At 36.3% G+C, this 17,836-nt stretch overlaps 1 protein-coding gene across 1 annotated transcript; it reads right to left on the bottom strand.

The window, feature by feature from the left end:
- Positions 1–2,998: 2,998 nt before the first annotated feature.
- LOC141555027 (uncharacterized) lies at positions 2,999–5,677 on the bottom strand. The gene is made up of 2 exons (XM_074287566.1): positions 5,394–5,677; positions 2,999–5,269 (listed from the first exon to the last, which is right to left on the bottom strand). Exon 2 carries the CDS (start codon positions 4,984–4,986, stop codon positions 3,163–3,165), a length of 1,824 nt encoding a protein of 607 aa, XP_074143667.1. The 5' UTR covers positions 4,987–5,269; positions 5,394–5,677; the 3' UTR covers positions 2,999–3,162.
- Between the last annotated feature and the right edge of the window lie 12,159 nt (positions 5,678–17,836).

Here is a 17,836-nt window from a genome sequence, read left to right on the forward strand (position 1 = left end):
CAGAGGCATGGCAGATGATAAATACGTAAGGAGATGCTCTTAAAAACTCTCTATTGATCAGAGAAACTTAGAGGCCACTGTAGAATGAGCAGCATGAATTCTAAAGTTAGACTGAAGAAGGGAGATCCATAGACCAAGAGCTTGAAGAGACATTGGGAGACTTGGGATGATTAGACATAATTTTATCCAATTTAGTCTCCCTCACCCCCCCATTCCTATTTTGCAGATGAGGAAAATGAGATGAGATTAAGTGATTTGTTCAAGTTCATCCAGGTAATAGTAACATCAAATTGTGAATTTGAATCTCATCCCAATTCCAGTATTCTTTGACAATACTGAATGGCCTTGTAATCTTTTGGATGGTTTGAAAAGATTTTGTTGTTGTTGTTGTAGAGGTGGGCATAGTCCTTTTTGTGGCTCAAATTGGAACCCTCCATAACAACAACAACAACAACAACAATAGTAGTTAGCACTTTGTAGCTTCTACAATATTCCAGGCATTATTTGTGCTTTGGAAATATTTATCTCACTCTGTTATCCCAATAATCCTGGGAGGTAAATACTATTATTATCCCCATTTTATAGATTTAAGATGTCAAGATGCCCAATGTCACAAAACTAATTTAAGATCATTAGAAAATAGCTTTGAGGCTGTTATTGGGTCAAAAGGATGGTCAGAGACTGCTCTGAGATCTGTAATAGAGGGTGGGCAGGAGTGATTCTAGCTATATATCTCAATAAGATCAGAAAATTAGCCTATAGTAAGACTATTTCAGTAGTGTATATAACTGTATGGGAAAAGGGAAAATGCCTGTGGTAGCCATTCACTGAGGACTTGGAGACCTCAATCAGTCATTTGACTATTTCAGAGGTTGGAGAGAAGCGTGAGAAAGTGGATGAGTTGGTGGAGACTCTTAGCCAATGTGGAGTTGAGGAGCCTTAGTGTGAACTAATGTGTATGAGAAAAATTTTGGGAAATATAGTAGAGTCCTGAGTTAAGTGGTCCCCTCTCGATGAAATAGTATATAAGCAAGGTGGTAGTCATGATGAAAATTATAAAATCAGACTCTGTTAAGCCATAGTATTTGGATAAAAGCTTGTTAATTGACTGACTCCTTCATGTCTGTGCTCAAATTAGTTCTTTTGGGGAACAAATTGTTCATCTTTGAATTGATAGGGGGAGAGAAAGAAGAAGGGAGAAACAGGAAAACCTGCTCAGGTTTAATACTAGGATGATGTCCAGGGACGTTCCCAAATGAAATTCCAGGCCATTGGGGAGTCTTTTGAAGGTCTTAGGATACTTTTGCTACTTTTCTTCTGGAAAAGTTCCCAAGGGTGGGGGCAGATTATGTTACAGAAAATACAATTCATTACTACCTCATTCACCTTTGGCTCTAGATAGAACAGTGGATGGAGTGCTGGACTTAGAATCAGAAAGGTTTGAGTTGAAATCTGCCCTCAGATACTGAATTGATGATTAATTCATGAAATTATGAAATTAAGACAAGCAGAATGGTTCTTTGTGTACATAGTAGGAAAAACCATGACTGGCACAGGGAAATTGGTATTCACATTCTAATTAGGAACAGAGAATGTGGGGGCAAAAAGCATAGAAAACGCAAAGACAAGTAGTGAAAAGAGTACAGAGCAGATAGAGTGCTGGTCAGGGGAAGAAGTGATGAAGGCAACCAGCATGAGAAAAAGGATGAGGAAAAAGATGCATATACTTATGTGTGTGTGTGCTTGTTTTTGTTTAGTTGTTTTTCAATGACTTTCATGACTCAGTTTTAGTTTTCTTGGCAAAAATACTAGAGTGGTTTGCCATTGCCTTCTCCAGCTTATTTTACAGATGAGGAAACTGTGGCAAATTGGGTTGTGATTTGACTGGGATCACACAGCTAGTAACTCATAAAGATGAGCCTTCCTGACCCAGCACCACCTAGCTGCAATTTGAAAGAGAGGATATGTTTTATTAGATCTTTTCTCTTATCTCCCAACTTAACATTGTCAGGAGTTTTCATTAGATGACAACAATCATTCTGAGAGGAAGTTGCTTCCTAAAAAATGAAGACAATTACTTTGTACTACTGAGAGGGCCAATTGTGGTTGGCAAGAAGAAGGTGATGGTTCTGCATCCTGGTCTTAAAAAGACCCGAAGGGTTTCTACAAACTCCTTCATCATCTCCAAATCAGTGCTTTGGGACATATAGTCTAGGAGGATGTTGTAGTGAGCTGTCGTCTCCAAAAGCTGCCAGATCGCTCTCTGGGAAGAGATCTGCTGTGTCTACTCAAATCTTTCAGACAGATTCTTCTTCCTGTAGTGAACCGTTGTCTCCAGGCAGTTGCTGTTAACTCTTGTCCTTAGAAGTGACTTCCCTTCCTGCAGAGAGCCCCGTCAGGCCTGATGTAATGCAGAGAGTCTTTCTTCTTGAATCCTGGCTCTGAATCTCCTCCAGCTCTTATCCTTCTCCAGGCCGATCTGCTCTTCAGGCACAGTGCTCTCTCTTTTATTCTCCCAGAGAATGGGCGTGGGATAATGCAAGGGCTTCTGGGAAGAACCACCCCAGCCAATGGGCTTGCTCCTTCTACCAAGTCAACCTGAGTTCTCACCTTGTAACTATCAAGACAACCTCAGTTCTCACTTAGTAATCCTAACATCTCCCCCTTTCTTTTGATTTAGAACATAGGACAGTCATGACCTTGAAACATAAATCCATCAATATGGGAAGTATTACAGATAATTACATAAATTACATAAGCACATAGTAACATAGTAACATAACACATGCTAGAAGTATATAACATAATCATAATCAAATAATCATAAATTGAAAATTTATAAATGTCCATAAGTCCATTGTCCATTAGTCTCATCTTGTGTGAGGAAGTCCAATGATTCCTGCTGGTTTTTAAAGTTCTTTAACAGTCTTCTTATTATTCATGATCTTTCAGTGTCAGATGTTTCTTAGATCTTCTCCTTTATTTTGAGGTCTTTCTCTTTTTCTGTCTCTCTCTGATGGACAAGGCGAATATGACTCGTTGGCACCCATCTGATTCCTTCTCCTGCTGAAGAAATACAAGCAAACCCTCTCTCCCAGGCAGTTAACCTATCTAATTACCTTCTATTTACCACTTTCTAAATCTCTTCTCATCATCTGGCAATTACATTGGAATTGTTTGCACTGGGCACAACCCTGTTGGTTTAAAAGGCCTGTATTCTCCCCAAGTGTAATCCATTTTTGCAATCTGATTGCCTTTTGACTGACTTATCAGGTAATCCCTTTCTGCCATGTGATTGCTTCTCTGCTGATTGATTAAATCAGAGTCCTGGCCTTCTAAAGGCTCTTTAGGTGTAACATCAGCTGCCATCATGCCCCAAGTCTTTTTTGCCTGGGGCCCTGGACCTGGGCCCCTCATCCCATTTCTCTGAATTATTCTACACTCTGATGCCCAATGGAGTCCTCTGTTGCATTTTGGACATGGGGTTTTAGGTCTTCTTTCACCCTGTCTTCTCACTGTATCTCCATACCTACACTGAGCTCTTAGATGCCCAATTTTTCCACATTGAAAACATCGCCGAGTTTCTCTAGAAGTCCCTTGCCAGGAGGGACCCTGCCTTTCCACATTCATCATAGTCTGGGTGTAAAAAGCATTTGTTCCCACTGTAGCACAGCGTCTTATGATCTCCTCTAAAGGAGCATCTTTGTCTAATCCCCATATAATTCTTTTGCAAATCTCATTGGCATTTTCCTTAGCCAGATGTCTGGTCATTATTTCTGTAGCTGAATTTTCTCCAATAGTTCTTTTGACAGCAGTTTGCAAACGTCCCACAAAATCTGCAAAAGGTTCATTGGGACCTTGCTGTATTTTAGTGAAAGCCTCTCCACGATCTTTCTGTCCAGGAAGGACACCCCAAGCTTTTATTGCAGCCTTAGCAATTTGCTCATATATTGTCATGGTATAATTAATCTGTTCCGAATTCTCTCCATACTGACCTTCACCAGCTAAGTGCTCAAAAGTGAATTGTGTGTTAACTCCTATTTCCAAATTGCATCTGACTTGAATTTTACATAATTCATGAAATTCCGCAAGCCATAATAAATTTTCTCCAGGTTCCAGACATGTCCTTGCTATGGATTTCCAATCATTCGGGGTTAGGACTTCATAAGACAAACCATCTAGTAACATTTTGACATAAGCTGATGTAGCCCCATAAAGGGTACAACCTTTTTTCAAATCCTTAATTGTATTCAAATCTAAAGGTGCATATCTTCTCCTTTTTTTACCTACAGAGTCAGTATTTTCAATCACAGGATATGCATGTATAAAATCACTTATATCCTGTCCTTCTCTCTTAGCTTTAACCAATGCTTTTTCTAATCTTGTCATAGGCTTAGGCTTCTTCACAGGCAATTCTGTTTGTGTTTCTGCCTCTTCCCCTCTTTCTTCCTCCATCTCTGAAGGTGGGGTTGATGTGGGCCTGTCAATAATCTGTTCTCTAGGCAGGGTTGAAGCTTCTTCAAGAGAATCATACCATAATTCCTCATTTAAATCCTCTTGCTCTAGGGAAAGATCTTGATCTTTCCTTTTTTCCTCACACTTCCTCCTCTGTTCATTTTTAGAACTTTTCCTTCTCCTACAACTTGCTTGATAGTTTAAGGCTAATTGAACTATGTTGTAGATATAAAATACTTCTGCAGAAATTGAACGAGGCCCATTTTTTGCTTGAAATTCTTTCATTTCATATCCCACTAGCTTCCATTTATCTACATCTATCTTTTCTTCCTCTAAGAACCAAGGGGATGTGCGTCTTAATGCAGCCAAGAGTTTAGCAATCTGTACCCAGGTTACAAGTAAACTCTGCTCCTCAATTATCTTGATTATACTCTCTATAGTACCACTCCTGAATGGAGCTGAGGTTGCGTCTGGGGCTGGGGTTGAGTCGGCTGAGGTCCAGGGATTGAATTTAGCTAACATCTGCCCCATTTCAGCTATAAGAGATTCCTGGTTTAGCCCTTAACAAGTTAAGTTCCTTATTTATCTATTAGCACGCTCACTTAATCTTTAACAAAGTTTCCTCGTTACTCACGGTTCTGGGTCAGAGAGACTGAGATCTAGATCGGAAGCTTTTCCACTGGAATCAGGACCGTGTCTGTCCCTGTTCGGGCGCCAAATTGCGAAGGTCTGGTCTAGCTCCTCTTGTCAGGATAAGCAAAAGTCCTTGCCCCACGTGTGGACGCCAATTGTAGTGAGCTGTCGTCTCCAAAAGCTGCCAGATCGCTCTCTGGGAAGAGATCTGCTGTGTCTACTCAAATCTTTCAGACAGATTCTTCTTCCTGTAGTGAACCGTTGTCTCCAGGCAGTTGCTGTTAACTCTTGTCCTTAGAAGTGACTTCCCTTCCTGCAGAGAGCCCCGTCAGGCCTGATGTAATGCAGAGAGTCTTTCTTCTTGAATCCTGGCTCTGAATCTCCTCCAGCTCTTATCCTTCTCCAGGCCGATCTGCTCTTCAGGCACAGTGCTCTCTCTTTTATTCTCCCAGAGAATGGGCGTGGGATAATGCAAGGGCTTCTGGGAAGAACCACCCCAGCCAATGGGCTTGCTCCTTCTACCAAGTCAACCTGAGTTCTCACCTTGTAACTATCAAGACAACCTCAGTTCTCACTTAGTAATCCTAACAGGATGTATGTATGTTACCTCTCCTTGATTCATTCCCTTATTAAGGCCGTCAATGATAAGGGGCAGCTAGGAGGTGCAGTTTATAGAACATTGGTCCTAGATTCAGGGTGAGCTGAGAAATCTGGCCTCAGACAATTATTAGCTGTGTGACCTTAGGTAAGTAAGTCACTTAACCCTTATTGCTTCAAAAAAAGAAAAAAAAAAAAAGGGCAGCTAGGTGGTACAGTGGATAGAGCACCAGCCCTAAAGTCAGGAGGACCTGAATTCAAATCTGGTCTCAGACACTTAACACTTCCTGGCTGTGTGACCCTGGGCAAGTCAGTTAACCCCAATTGCTTCAGCAACAATAAAATAAATAAAGGAAAAAAAAAGAAAAAAAATTGGCTGTCATTGATATTCATTACAATCAGATTTCACCTGATGAAATTGTCACTGGGATATATATTGAGGGACCATATAATGTAATTCTCCTTAATCTTAGGTTCTGATAGAATGTAAGTTCCTTGAGGACAGGGGTTGTTTAATTTTTTTGTCCTTTTATCCTTTCATCTTTTCTGACTTGTAGTAAATACTTAATAAATGCTTCTTAGATGTGTTGGCATAAACCTATAATCTTAGGAACAATGGAGGCTGAGGAATTCTGAGCTATAGTGGACTAAGCTGATCCAATATTGAGTGCCAAGATTTAAATTAATATGATGATTCTCTGAGAGCAGAGTGACATTATCAGATTGCCTAAGTAGAGGCAAACCAGCCTAGGTTGTAAATGGAACAGCTCAAAGTTTCTAATCAGAATGGGACCAGGACTATAAGTAGTACCACCTGAGCCAGTGTTGGAGTCTGGAAGATGTAGGCTGACTGGATGACTCTGGCAAAGACTTTCTATTCTAGGCAACTATCTGAGATTTAAGTTTTAGAAAAGTGAAAGCCTGGGCTGGTATGAGGAGTTTCTTCATCCAAGAATTCCCAACATCAATAAAATCACAAGTATAGTCCCTCTCTCTATCCCTATAAAGGCATAGAGTAGGATTGATTGATTAAAACACTCTTGTTCAATTGATTTCATGTGTCAGGCTGTGAAGAAGAACAGGCAAGATATCATAGCTAGGTGACTTGCTAGGGAGTGTTAGGATACCATTAAAATGGGTGACTATTTACTTATTTATTTTATTATAGAATATTTTATTTTTCCAAATATATATAGGATAGTTTTCAACATTCTTTTTTGCAAAACCTTGTGTTACAAATTTTTCTGCTCCCTCCTTTCTCTTCCCTCACCAAAACAGCAAGCAATCCAATATAGGTCAAATATTGACATTTACTTTTATAAGATTTTGATTTCCATTTTTTTCTCCCTTTCTCTCCTCACCTCCCCAGGATGGCAATCAATCTGATCATAGACTATATCATACATAGGTACAATTGTATTAAACATATTTCCACATTATTCACATTATAAAAGAAGAATAAGAACAAAAGGGGAAAACCATGGAAAAGAAAAAAACCTGAGAATAATTATGCTCAATCTGCATTTAGACTCTGTACATCTTTTTCTGTACCACTAATGCTATTTGTAATTGTGGAAAGAATGTGTCCCACTGAAGTTGTCTCATGCATTCAAATTCACACACTCCTAAGTTATAATTGTATAAAATATGATCATTGGTTCCAGCCCAATGAAAATATGCAGTGACATTTTGAATAATGTGACCATTTCAAGGTTGCTGTAGCTTTAATAGAGGGATATTTATCGAGAAGGTATAGCAAGGACTTATGTAAAAGAAGATTTAAAACTGAACATACTGTTCTCTCTACATGCCCTCTAAGCCCCTAGGGAGACTGGTTTCACACTCCAAGTACTTGCCACAAAATGTTATTCCCTATATTGGGGAGTCTACTCAGCTTTGATGAGTCATAATCTGAGTGCACAAGAGCAAATCCTTGTTTGCACTAACAAAATGCTAATAGGATTGATGTTTTTTAAAAATCTAGAATTATTATGGTTCTATACAGAAATACATGATTTGACATGAATGACAAATATTTGTTAAGTAATGAAAAATGGAAAGATTTTGATCAACTGAAAGTTAATATCTTAGAATTCAACCCAGGAAAAATGCAGAGTATTAGACTATGTTGAATTTGTATTATGGTCCATCAATAGCAGCTGCACAAGGGAGGAAATAATTCACAAAGTAAGGGCAGGATCCTGGGATATATTAGGATAGACTGAAAGGTGAGAAAATAGAGTTAACTTTCAAGGAGCAGAATGAGGATGAATTGGTCTTTTGCCCAAGGAAAGAAAATAAGATAAAGCTGAAAGAAGGAGTGAAACTAAAGTGACTAAATCCCCTAAAGCTTGGAACTTAACAACGGGTAGCAATACAGTCATATATGACCCACGAAACTTCAAAATTCTCCAGATGATATCTTTATTCCTGTTTTATTTATAGGGAAATTATTGCTAAGAGACTTAGTAGGAGTATGCACAAATAATATTGTCGGAATCCTTCTAGATTTTTAATAACTTTTCAAATAATAGCATTTATATAGCAATTTAGTTTGTTTTTCATTCAATCAATCAAGATAGATGCTGTCTTTATCCCTACTTCAGAGAGGAGGGAACCAAAATGAAGAGAGTGAGTGATGCCCAGAATTATATAACTAGTAAGTATATGAAGAATATTGGACTTCCTATGGCATTGAGATAACACAGTGTATAGAGTGCTGAATCAGAATTCAAGTCTAGCTTTAGGCCCTTACTAGCTGTATGATCCCAGGCAAGTCATTTAATCCCAATTGCATTGCCAAAAAAAAAGGACTATATGTCACTGGACCACAATCACTTCAATGTAAGTGTATATTTGCTGAAGGTATCTTAAATAAGACACCAAAAACAAGACTACACTGCTGCTTAAAATGATCAAGAAACAAAGGACAGAGTCATCTATTCTTCCCAGTTCCAGAGCCTCCCATTCTTAAAGGATTCCATTCTGTCAAATTCATTAATTTTATGATTATCAAGTTTATCAATTACAACACTTGTTCTGCTGCACTGTTGACATTAGCCCTAATTTTGGGGTCCTCCTTTCAGTTAACTAGGACCACATCCAACTTCATTGACTAGGACCACGTCCAACTTCATTGGCCTAATTTTAGACTTATTTTTAGGGAAGATGTGTGAAATATATGTATTACAAGAAGCTTTCTTCTCTTCTTCCCCCAAATCAAGGAAACAATGTGAGCCAAATCCTTGCAACAAGCTTCCAAATGCTGTGATTGCAGATTATTTACCAAGTCTCACTGTAGAGGTAATTGTATCTTCAATGTAGTTATTTAGATAAAAAGAGTCTTTTAATGACCTTTGCTTGTAGTTTCATTCATGGCAATTCAAGAGCTTCTTGCCTCTCTTCTACAGTTTAATGATTACCTTCCATTTTCAGTTAACAAAGGGATTGAGGGTTTTGGCATCCCATTCTATATCCTCCACCTGAAACTGCTGGAATCAGGAGTCTTGAGCCCTATAGGAGCCTTATCATTTAATTTCTGGCAACAGATGGGGGTTATAGCAGAACTCTTATTATGTAGCAAGTTTCAGGAACTAATGAAGCTAACCTAGTAATGGTATTTGGATCTGCTTCAGACTCTAATTACTGTTTACACATAGGTTATTTTTAAGCTGGCTGATCAAGTTAGGGCTAGAAATAGAAAATTTCTTTATCAAGAGTTCACCTCTGGACTTGTCTGTGGCAAATTTTGTTTCTATTCCTTAGTCTCTCTCTGATCATAAAAACAGATGAAGGCTTTCAGATCACCATTGTTTTTCCTCATCTAAGCTCCAGAAACCTTGTGAATGTCAGATTAAGAACCTTTAGTTTATTAATCAGTCAGTCAACTAGTAAAAACAAACTGCTTCTCATAAGGACTGACCCTACATATTAGAAGTGTTTTATTACTTATTAAAATTTAAGAAGTGCTGGAAGGTCAAAATGTCTCCTTTATTCAGGTGCTCAGTGTCTTTGATTTGAATATAGATTTAGAACTGAAAGAGATCATCTAGTCCACTTCTTTATTTTGCATTTGAGGAGACTATATCCCTAGAGATGAAGTGAATTGCACAAGATTTCACAGGCAGTAAAGTGACAAAGTTGGGATTCAAACCCAGGTTTATTGATTTAAAATCCAATGCCTTTTTTTTTTCCTGAGGCAATTGGGGTTAAGTGACTGGCCCAGGGTCACAGAGCCAGCAAGTGCTAAGTGTCTGAGGTCAAATTTGAACTCAGATCCTCCTGACTTCAGGGCTGGTGCTCTATCCACTATACCAACTAGCTGCCCTAATCCAATGCTCTTTTGTTTATACCATTCATGTTCTTTTCAAAAATTCTTCTTCTCTAGATATAGTCTTTCAAAATGAAAGATCCTGGAAGTGTTAATATTAAGTCCTTATGTAAATGTCTCCATTTAAGAACCATATTATGCCTATTTAGATTTCTCTATTTATGAAGAGGTTACTGCCATTTTTCTAGTGACTCAGATAAAGCATTTAATTGCTTACAATATACTAGGCACTGGGCCAAGTAATGAGAATACAAATATATAAGAAACCAAAATGGTATCTGCCCTCAAGAAGATTACATTCTCCCTAAAGGGAGAGCAAGCAATAGTTAGGGTATATATGCAATAGCATGGTTTGGAAATGTTTGAGAAGTGGTGTAGAGATTGGGTTCCAGACAAGAAAGGGAGAATGCTCAATGGTAAAAATCTAACATTTCAAAGAAGATGACAGGAATAGAAATAGCATGTTTGGGATGTCTAAAAAGTCATTTCCAAAACTCACTCACCTTTATTCCACTCATCTAATCAATGGTCAAAATCCTTCCTCCATAATATTTCCTAGTTCATGTCCACAGATTGCTGCAATAATGTCTCCTTAACCACTCTGTCTTGTCTCTCCCTCTTTAGTCTATCAAACATGTAGCTGCCAGAGCATAGTTCGACTCTTTCCTTTGCTCAATAAACTCCACTGCTTCCCTGTTATATATAAGATGAAACACAAACTTGCTAGCATTCAAATTCCTCACAACTTGGCTTCAACTTATTTTTCCAGTCCTACTATATATTACTATCTTTCACACACTCTATAGTCATATCAAACTGTCTTCACATATAACACTTTATTTCCTCTCTGTACTTTTACACAATTCCCCTTTGCACAATTGTACTTTTTGCCATTCTCAATGCTTAGAATTCATTCCCGCCTCATCTCTGCATCTAAGAAGCAGTAATTTCTTTCAAAGCTCACCTCTTTGTGATATTTTTCCTGATCTTTTAGTTCTTAGGGTCTCCCCAAATTACCAGATATTTCTTTATATATATTTGTAAAAATACCCCTTTTTTTCCCTTTATGGAATGTATGCTACTTGAGGGCAAGATTATTTATTTTTGTCCTTGTATTCTTAACATATAGCACAGTGCCTATCATAAACTCGATAAGAGCACTTAATAAATGTATATTGATTGATTATTAGAAACTGGTTTACCATAAGTGGTAATACATTAACAGCTACTTTCCATTCATCCTGAAGTGAGAGGTCAAGGATGCTCAGATTGATATGATATATTGTAAAAGGCTAAATGTAATTTATACAATTATATATTCAAATAAACATATATATATGTATGTATGTATTCTCAAAAGAGAGAGGTAGCTGAGCCCTTCCCTTTCCTACCAAATTGTGGGTGCAGGCAGACTAATGGGCATTTATTTTATGCTTAAATTAGTGAAAAACTTCATTATTTTACATTGCCCACCAAATCGTGGCATAAGTTAGATGCTGAAGAAAAAAAGAGCTGTGCAACTCTGGGCAAATCACTTGATTTCTTTCAGTCTCAGTTTCCTTATCTGTAAAACAGGCATAATTATAGCATCTATTTCCAGGGTTGTTATGAGGTTCAAATGAGATTATATAAAGTGCTTTGCAAATATTAAAAACACTATATAAATGCTATTATAGTGATGACAAAAATTCCCTCACTAGGGTCTTAATCTACATTTTCAAGCACTTTATTTTAGCCATGACAGACCTAACTCATCAGAAAGATTCAAAGCAAAATCTCAGACTTCATGGTCATTCAATCATATTTATTGCCTTGATTATTTAGAAGTTGAAATTTGTGGATTGAACCATAATGAGAAGAATATTAACCTCTATTTAGCATACAACTGGCTTATGGAGTGTAAATGACAATCCACTATCCTAATTTAAGGCTAACCATATGGGAATATCTGTGCAGTGAAACTGTAAGACACTTCATAATGAGGAAAGGGAGTGGGGGAGAGGAAGGAATAAGCATTTATTAAGCTCTTACTTTATAATAGGCACTGTGCTAAGCAATTTATAAATATCTCATTTGATTCTCATGACCATTCTGGGAAGTAGGTGCTATTACTATTCTCATAACAAACCTTGCTGAAGCTTATGGGGTAAACTGTCACCTCCTTTTAAGATTTTATTAGCTTAAAATCCCACATTGAGATTTAGTTCAAGATATAATCATTTTATATTCAATATTGTATTGGTCATGTAAGAGTAACCAAACCTTATTCTTTGGTGAAGAATGAAGTGCTTATCTCCTTGGTCTACCTGAAAGTATCTATGACTTCATAAACCATAAAAGGCCATTTAAAGTTCTAAAGATGTCGAAAAAAGATTTTAGGTTTATTTTTATTTTTCTGTCATTTGGTTTTATTTGGGATTCTTGATTTCTCCATTATAGTAATAGTAGCTTCCATTTACATAATACCATTTTAAGCTTTGCAAAGCACTCTACAAATATTATTTTATTTGATTCTCACAAGAAGTGCTATTACTCTACTCATTTTACAAAATAAGGAGACTGAAGCAAAAAAAGTTTAAATGTGTTGCGAAGAGTTAGTGAGGGTGTAGGACTAGATTTGAGTTGTTTTCTGAGTCCAGCACTTTGTGCACTGTACTAGTTTAATTAACTGCATCAGAGACTGGCAATTACTAGTATCTATTGTAAATAACTCATTTATTACTAGTTGCTGTTTTCCTCCATGTTTATATGGTAATAGGAGTTGTATTATTGCCTTATCCCCTTGACAAGGAGGAAAAAAATACATATTTATATTGAGGCTGCTGAAGATAAGAAATAAGAAATTTGATGCTTCTTGATGTTAAAACAAACGATCATTATATTAACTTTTGCATTCATAAGATCAAGGCATTAATTTAAAAGTCCTGTCTAACTACTTGGGAAATTCAAATATGCCCTTATTTGCGTATGTGTATTGTTGCATCAAACACAAAACCAGAAGAGGAAATAGAGAATCTTTGAAAAAAAATCAGATAATTAACAAAGATTTATTTTTTATTCTCTTTATGCCAAAGCAAAAATTATAAGAAATTTACTTGTTCCTTCTGCTTATGTAAGGACAGGAGTCAACTGAATCAATCACCCCAATCTACTTAAAGTAATCAATAAAATTCTTCACCCTGATATCTTTATTAGGTGATAACAAATCTATTGAATCAATCAGTCACAGGGCATTGAACTAAGTGTGAATAAATTAGAAAGTAGAATCACTTTCAGCCATTGGGTGAAATGAAATGATACTACATAAGAATTGTGTTGAGATTAAGTGACTTGTGTCCAGATTTGAACTCTGGTCCTCCTGATTTCAGGGATGGTGCTCTATCCACTTCACCACCTAGCTGCCCTTGGAAGAATCTTTTCTGTTCTGTCAGCTATTCTTGTTATACCACCACTTTTACTAAAAACTAATTAAATCTGGCTAATTGATATCAACTAATAATCAATAGACAAAGAACTCTGCTAGGGGTTCATGATAGATCACCTTTAATCCCTCAGAGGTGCTAATGAAGGAAACATAGGCAGCTGTGAAATGAGACTCAAATCATCCAATATATATGAGGGTTTGGGATAGTAGTTTCCCAATATTACATGACTGTTTTGGCAAATAGGGCAAAATAATGAAACAGCAGATTACCATTATGTATTTGTGCCTAATAAACTTCCAATTACTTCAAGATACTGCAATTATACCTTATCATGTTTTATACTATAGAGGTGAAATAGTCCCAATGTCCCATGTTACTAATACAAATACCATATCAAGTATATCCTGCTTTAAGATGTAAGTAAAAGGATTTACTCTGTTAGGTAGAATCCCATGGGACTATTAATCTGGTCTTTCAATGTCTTCTTCCCCTCTTACAATAAATTCCTCTAACTAATAAATGTCTTATGACAAGTTTCAGTGCAAGAATATTTCTCTGAACTTTTCAGCTCTGGGGACAAAGGTTTAGAATTTTGTAAGAACCATTCGTTTTCATAATTGTTATATGTACTAAAGTTTAAGTGATCTCATGTGTTCAAGGATGTTGAGATGGATGTTGAGATAGATTTTGATAGGACCCTTTACAGGGAAATGGCAGGTGAACTTTAGTCCATGAATCAAAGCAGAGGAGAGAAACTGTCCAGAAACTTTATGAGAAAAAAACAAACAAACATATAACCTTACCAGATATCATAGACCACCAACATTGTTGCTAAATTTCTGGGCTTTCAACTTTGCTCTCACTGTAAAGATTGTTCCCTCTGATCATTAATATTACAACAGAAGGGTAGAGTGCTTGTGCTGATAACTATTTTCATACCTGAAAAAGGAAGAAAATAAAAACATGTAGTCTTCAATTTCAGAAAACTTGAACCACTTTGCTAACCCAAGTAAATGTCTTTTCAGTTTTGAGTGAAACCCCCTTCATTTCTGCATAAAATCTTTCAAGGCCATTGTTGTGTTTTTGTGATTGTTGATTTTTAAGTTGATGTTTGTTTTGAAATTCATTGTACATGACATTATATGAGGTATGAATTAGGATAGTGCTACAGAAGGAATAGTTTAAAGTGTTTACATTATCATGTATTCTATAGACAAAAAAAGATGTTTTCAGTGTTACATTATCATGTTTTATAGTTTATACTATAGATGTGAAATAGTCCCAATGACCCATGTTACTAATACAAATACCACATCAAGTATATCCTACTTTGAGATATAAGCAATAGGATTTACTCTGTTTGGTAGAATTCCATGGGACTATAAATCTGGTCTTTCAATGTCTTCTTTCCCTCTTACAATAAATTTCTCTAACTAATAAATGTCTTATGACAAGTTTCAGTGCAAGAATATTTCTCTGAACTTTTCAGCTCTGGGGACAAAGGTTTAGAATTTTGTAAGAACCATTCATTTTCATAATTGTTATATGTACTAAAGTTTAAGTGATCTCATGTGTTCAAGGATGTTGAGATAGATGTTGATAGGACCCTTTACAGGGAAATGGCAGGTGAACTTTAGTCCATGAATTAAAGAAGAGAATCCTAAGGACTTGTACTGAATCTGGGACACCTTTGTCTCATCCTGTCTTCAAAATCACATTACATTCATATGCAGAGAGACGGAGGGATGATTAAAATGGAAACAAATAAAATTTAGGTGTTATGTTCAGTTTTCCCATTTCCAAGTCCAGGTTTCCTTCCCAGATAGTTTCAGAGCTCACTCCAGAAAACTGGTTCTCAAAAATATCTATCAAGAAGGGGTCATAAGATCAGTGATGTCTATGAGAATTGCATATATGTTGACTAATCCAATTTTGTGGAAGCTAACAATGATTCTATCTCTGAAGTTGTGATATTCCTTCAACTCTCTCACTACAATCCTTAGGGATGATTCCCTTAATCAGGACCTCTGATCCTAGATTGCTCCCTTTTCAAAACTGGGAAGCTAATCTTCCAAAGCTTCTTTTTTCCTTGTTCCTGATCAAGGCAGGGGTCCAGTGTTTCTGTCTACTAGACAGTCTACTAGACTTTTCTGCTGGAACTTTTCAAAGTCTACTAGAACTTTTCAAAGCAGTTTATCCTTTGAAGTTAAACCTTTTGTTGTTATCAAAAAGTTCTAAATGCTTGTTTGTTTTTTTTTTTTTTTTGTAGTAATGTTTCAAATGCCTCCTTTTTTTCTATTGAATGTCCATTTTTTTCAAATTAGTAAGCTAAAGTTATAGGGTATGTCCCATTGGGTCTTATCTCAAACTACTTTGATATTCAGAATACATATTTCTATTTTCTCCTGTGGTTTGTGGTGGGTGAAAAATAGTCTTTTATCATTAAAATTTCCTTTCCTTTATATTTGAAGGTCTTTTTCCTGGTCATTTGTAGAAGTGGTTGTCACTGAAATTCTTCAATTTAATCATTATGTATCTTGGAGATTTCAGCATGCTTTTTTTTCTCAGAAGTTGATTTTTATGCTTTTTTCATTTTGAGCTTTATCTTCCGTGTTAAGTTCTAGGTAATTTTCTTGTATTATTCCTTGCATTTTGTCATTTAGAATTTTTTTTTGGGGGGAGGTAATTGTTTTCTTCTAGGAGATCCTTTGACATTGACATGTTTTCATTATATAGAGATCATATTTTCTTTTGATGGTATTGATTTTTGTTTCTCTCCTTTCAAATTATCCTTCATTTCTGTTTATTTGTATTCTAACCCAGGTATTTTATCTTTTGTTTTTTTGGTGAAATATGCTGCCATGGATTCAAGTTTTTTTTTTTTTTTTTTTTTTTTTTCCAATCATTTCTCCTGTGCAGGCCATGAATTCTGCTTTAATGAATCTTGTTTCTTTCTTAAATAATTTAGGTATATCCTGCTGTGATTCTATACTCTTTTAAGAATTCACATGATCCTCTGTCTCATTAGATAATTGTCTAATTTTCCTTTGTCTTACAATATTTATTCATATATAAACATATACACATGTGTATGTGTGTGTGTGTTTGTGTGTGTGTGTGAGTGTGTGTGTGTGTGTATTCCTATATTTGATCTGGATTTGACGTGATCCTTTCTGTTATTTTGATTGGATTGATTTGATCCTTTTTGTTATTAATTTCTTCCCTGCTGTTTTATCTATTTTGATCTCAAAGTCCTTAATTAAGTTTTCTTTCTCTTGATAATTTCAATCTTTTTTACTTATATTCTCCTATCAAATACTTTCTGCTCCTTCCTCTTCAATAAGGCATATAGGGGGACATAGAACAATGCCATGCTGCTATTCCAGGCAGAGTAAGCTTCTGGCTTCTGGAATTTGGGGGCACAAAGAGGGAGGGTCAGAGTTGAGTGACATGGAAGCCCATGAATCAGTTTGTGCAGCCCCAACAGAAAGTAATAACTAGTGGGGAAAGAGGTGCTGAATGAGAGGGATTAGAGATTAGCCTTTTCTGTTTTAGTTCATGGGGCTGATACATCATTAGAGCTCTTGGTGTCTTAGGCCAAAGAAGTCAGATTTAAAAAGATTTCTTTTTTGGAAAAGTTTGAGAGTTTATGAGGCTTAAAGAAAATGTCTACTTTTCCATGATGTTGGTCACTTTTCAAATGACTTTCCTCATTGTCAACTTTGTTCCCCCACCCCCTGCCAAATTCTCTGATCTTTTGAATATCAAGTAGGAGTAGATATTGGTCCATTATATCAGTGCTGGTCAAATAGAGGGGTCCTTGCCCATATTTTAACTTAAAAAACTACAAATCAACATCTATATTTTATTGTATTCTTATTTACCTTGCTAAACATATCCCAATTGCTTTTAATCTGATTCTGGCCCCATGCAAGTTTGTTAATTCTACATAGTAAAACAAAAGGAGAGAAACTATTTAAATAAGCTTAGCACAAGTAACTCCAGTGTTGCCAGTTTTCTTCTATTGACCCTGGAATGAGTGATCATTGTATGATTGCTTTTGTCCCAGAAATTATTAACATGTTGTTTTCCCCCTTTTTTGGAAACTATAACATGTCCTAGTCACTATACTTAGAAAATTATGGGTGTTAGACAAATTATTTGTGCATGGACTTTTCCTTTTTTTTCCTGATTGCTCCATAAAAATTAAATTTTCTTACTCCTCCATGGGACAGTTTTAAAAAGTTATTTCCTAAACTCTTGGTTGTTTAATGAAACTTTAAGCCACCTGATCTGCTAATCAAGAAGTATACCATAATAACTAACTAAATATATTTCATCTTCTTAGAATAGGAAATGATTCTTTTCTTAAGGCATATTTGATTTTTTCCAATTA

Source organism: Sminthopsis crassicaudata, chromosome 1, assembly GCF_048593235.1.
Source record: "Sminthopsis crassicaudata isolate SCR6 chromosome 1, ASM4859323v1, whole genome shotgun sequence".
Taxonomy (NCBI): domain Eukaryota; kingdom Metazoa; phylum Chordata; class Mammalia; order Dasyuromorphia; family Dasyuridae; genus Sminthopsis; species Sminthopsis crassicaudata.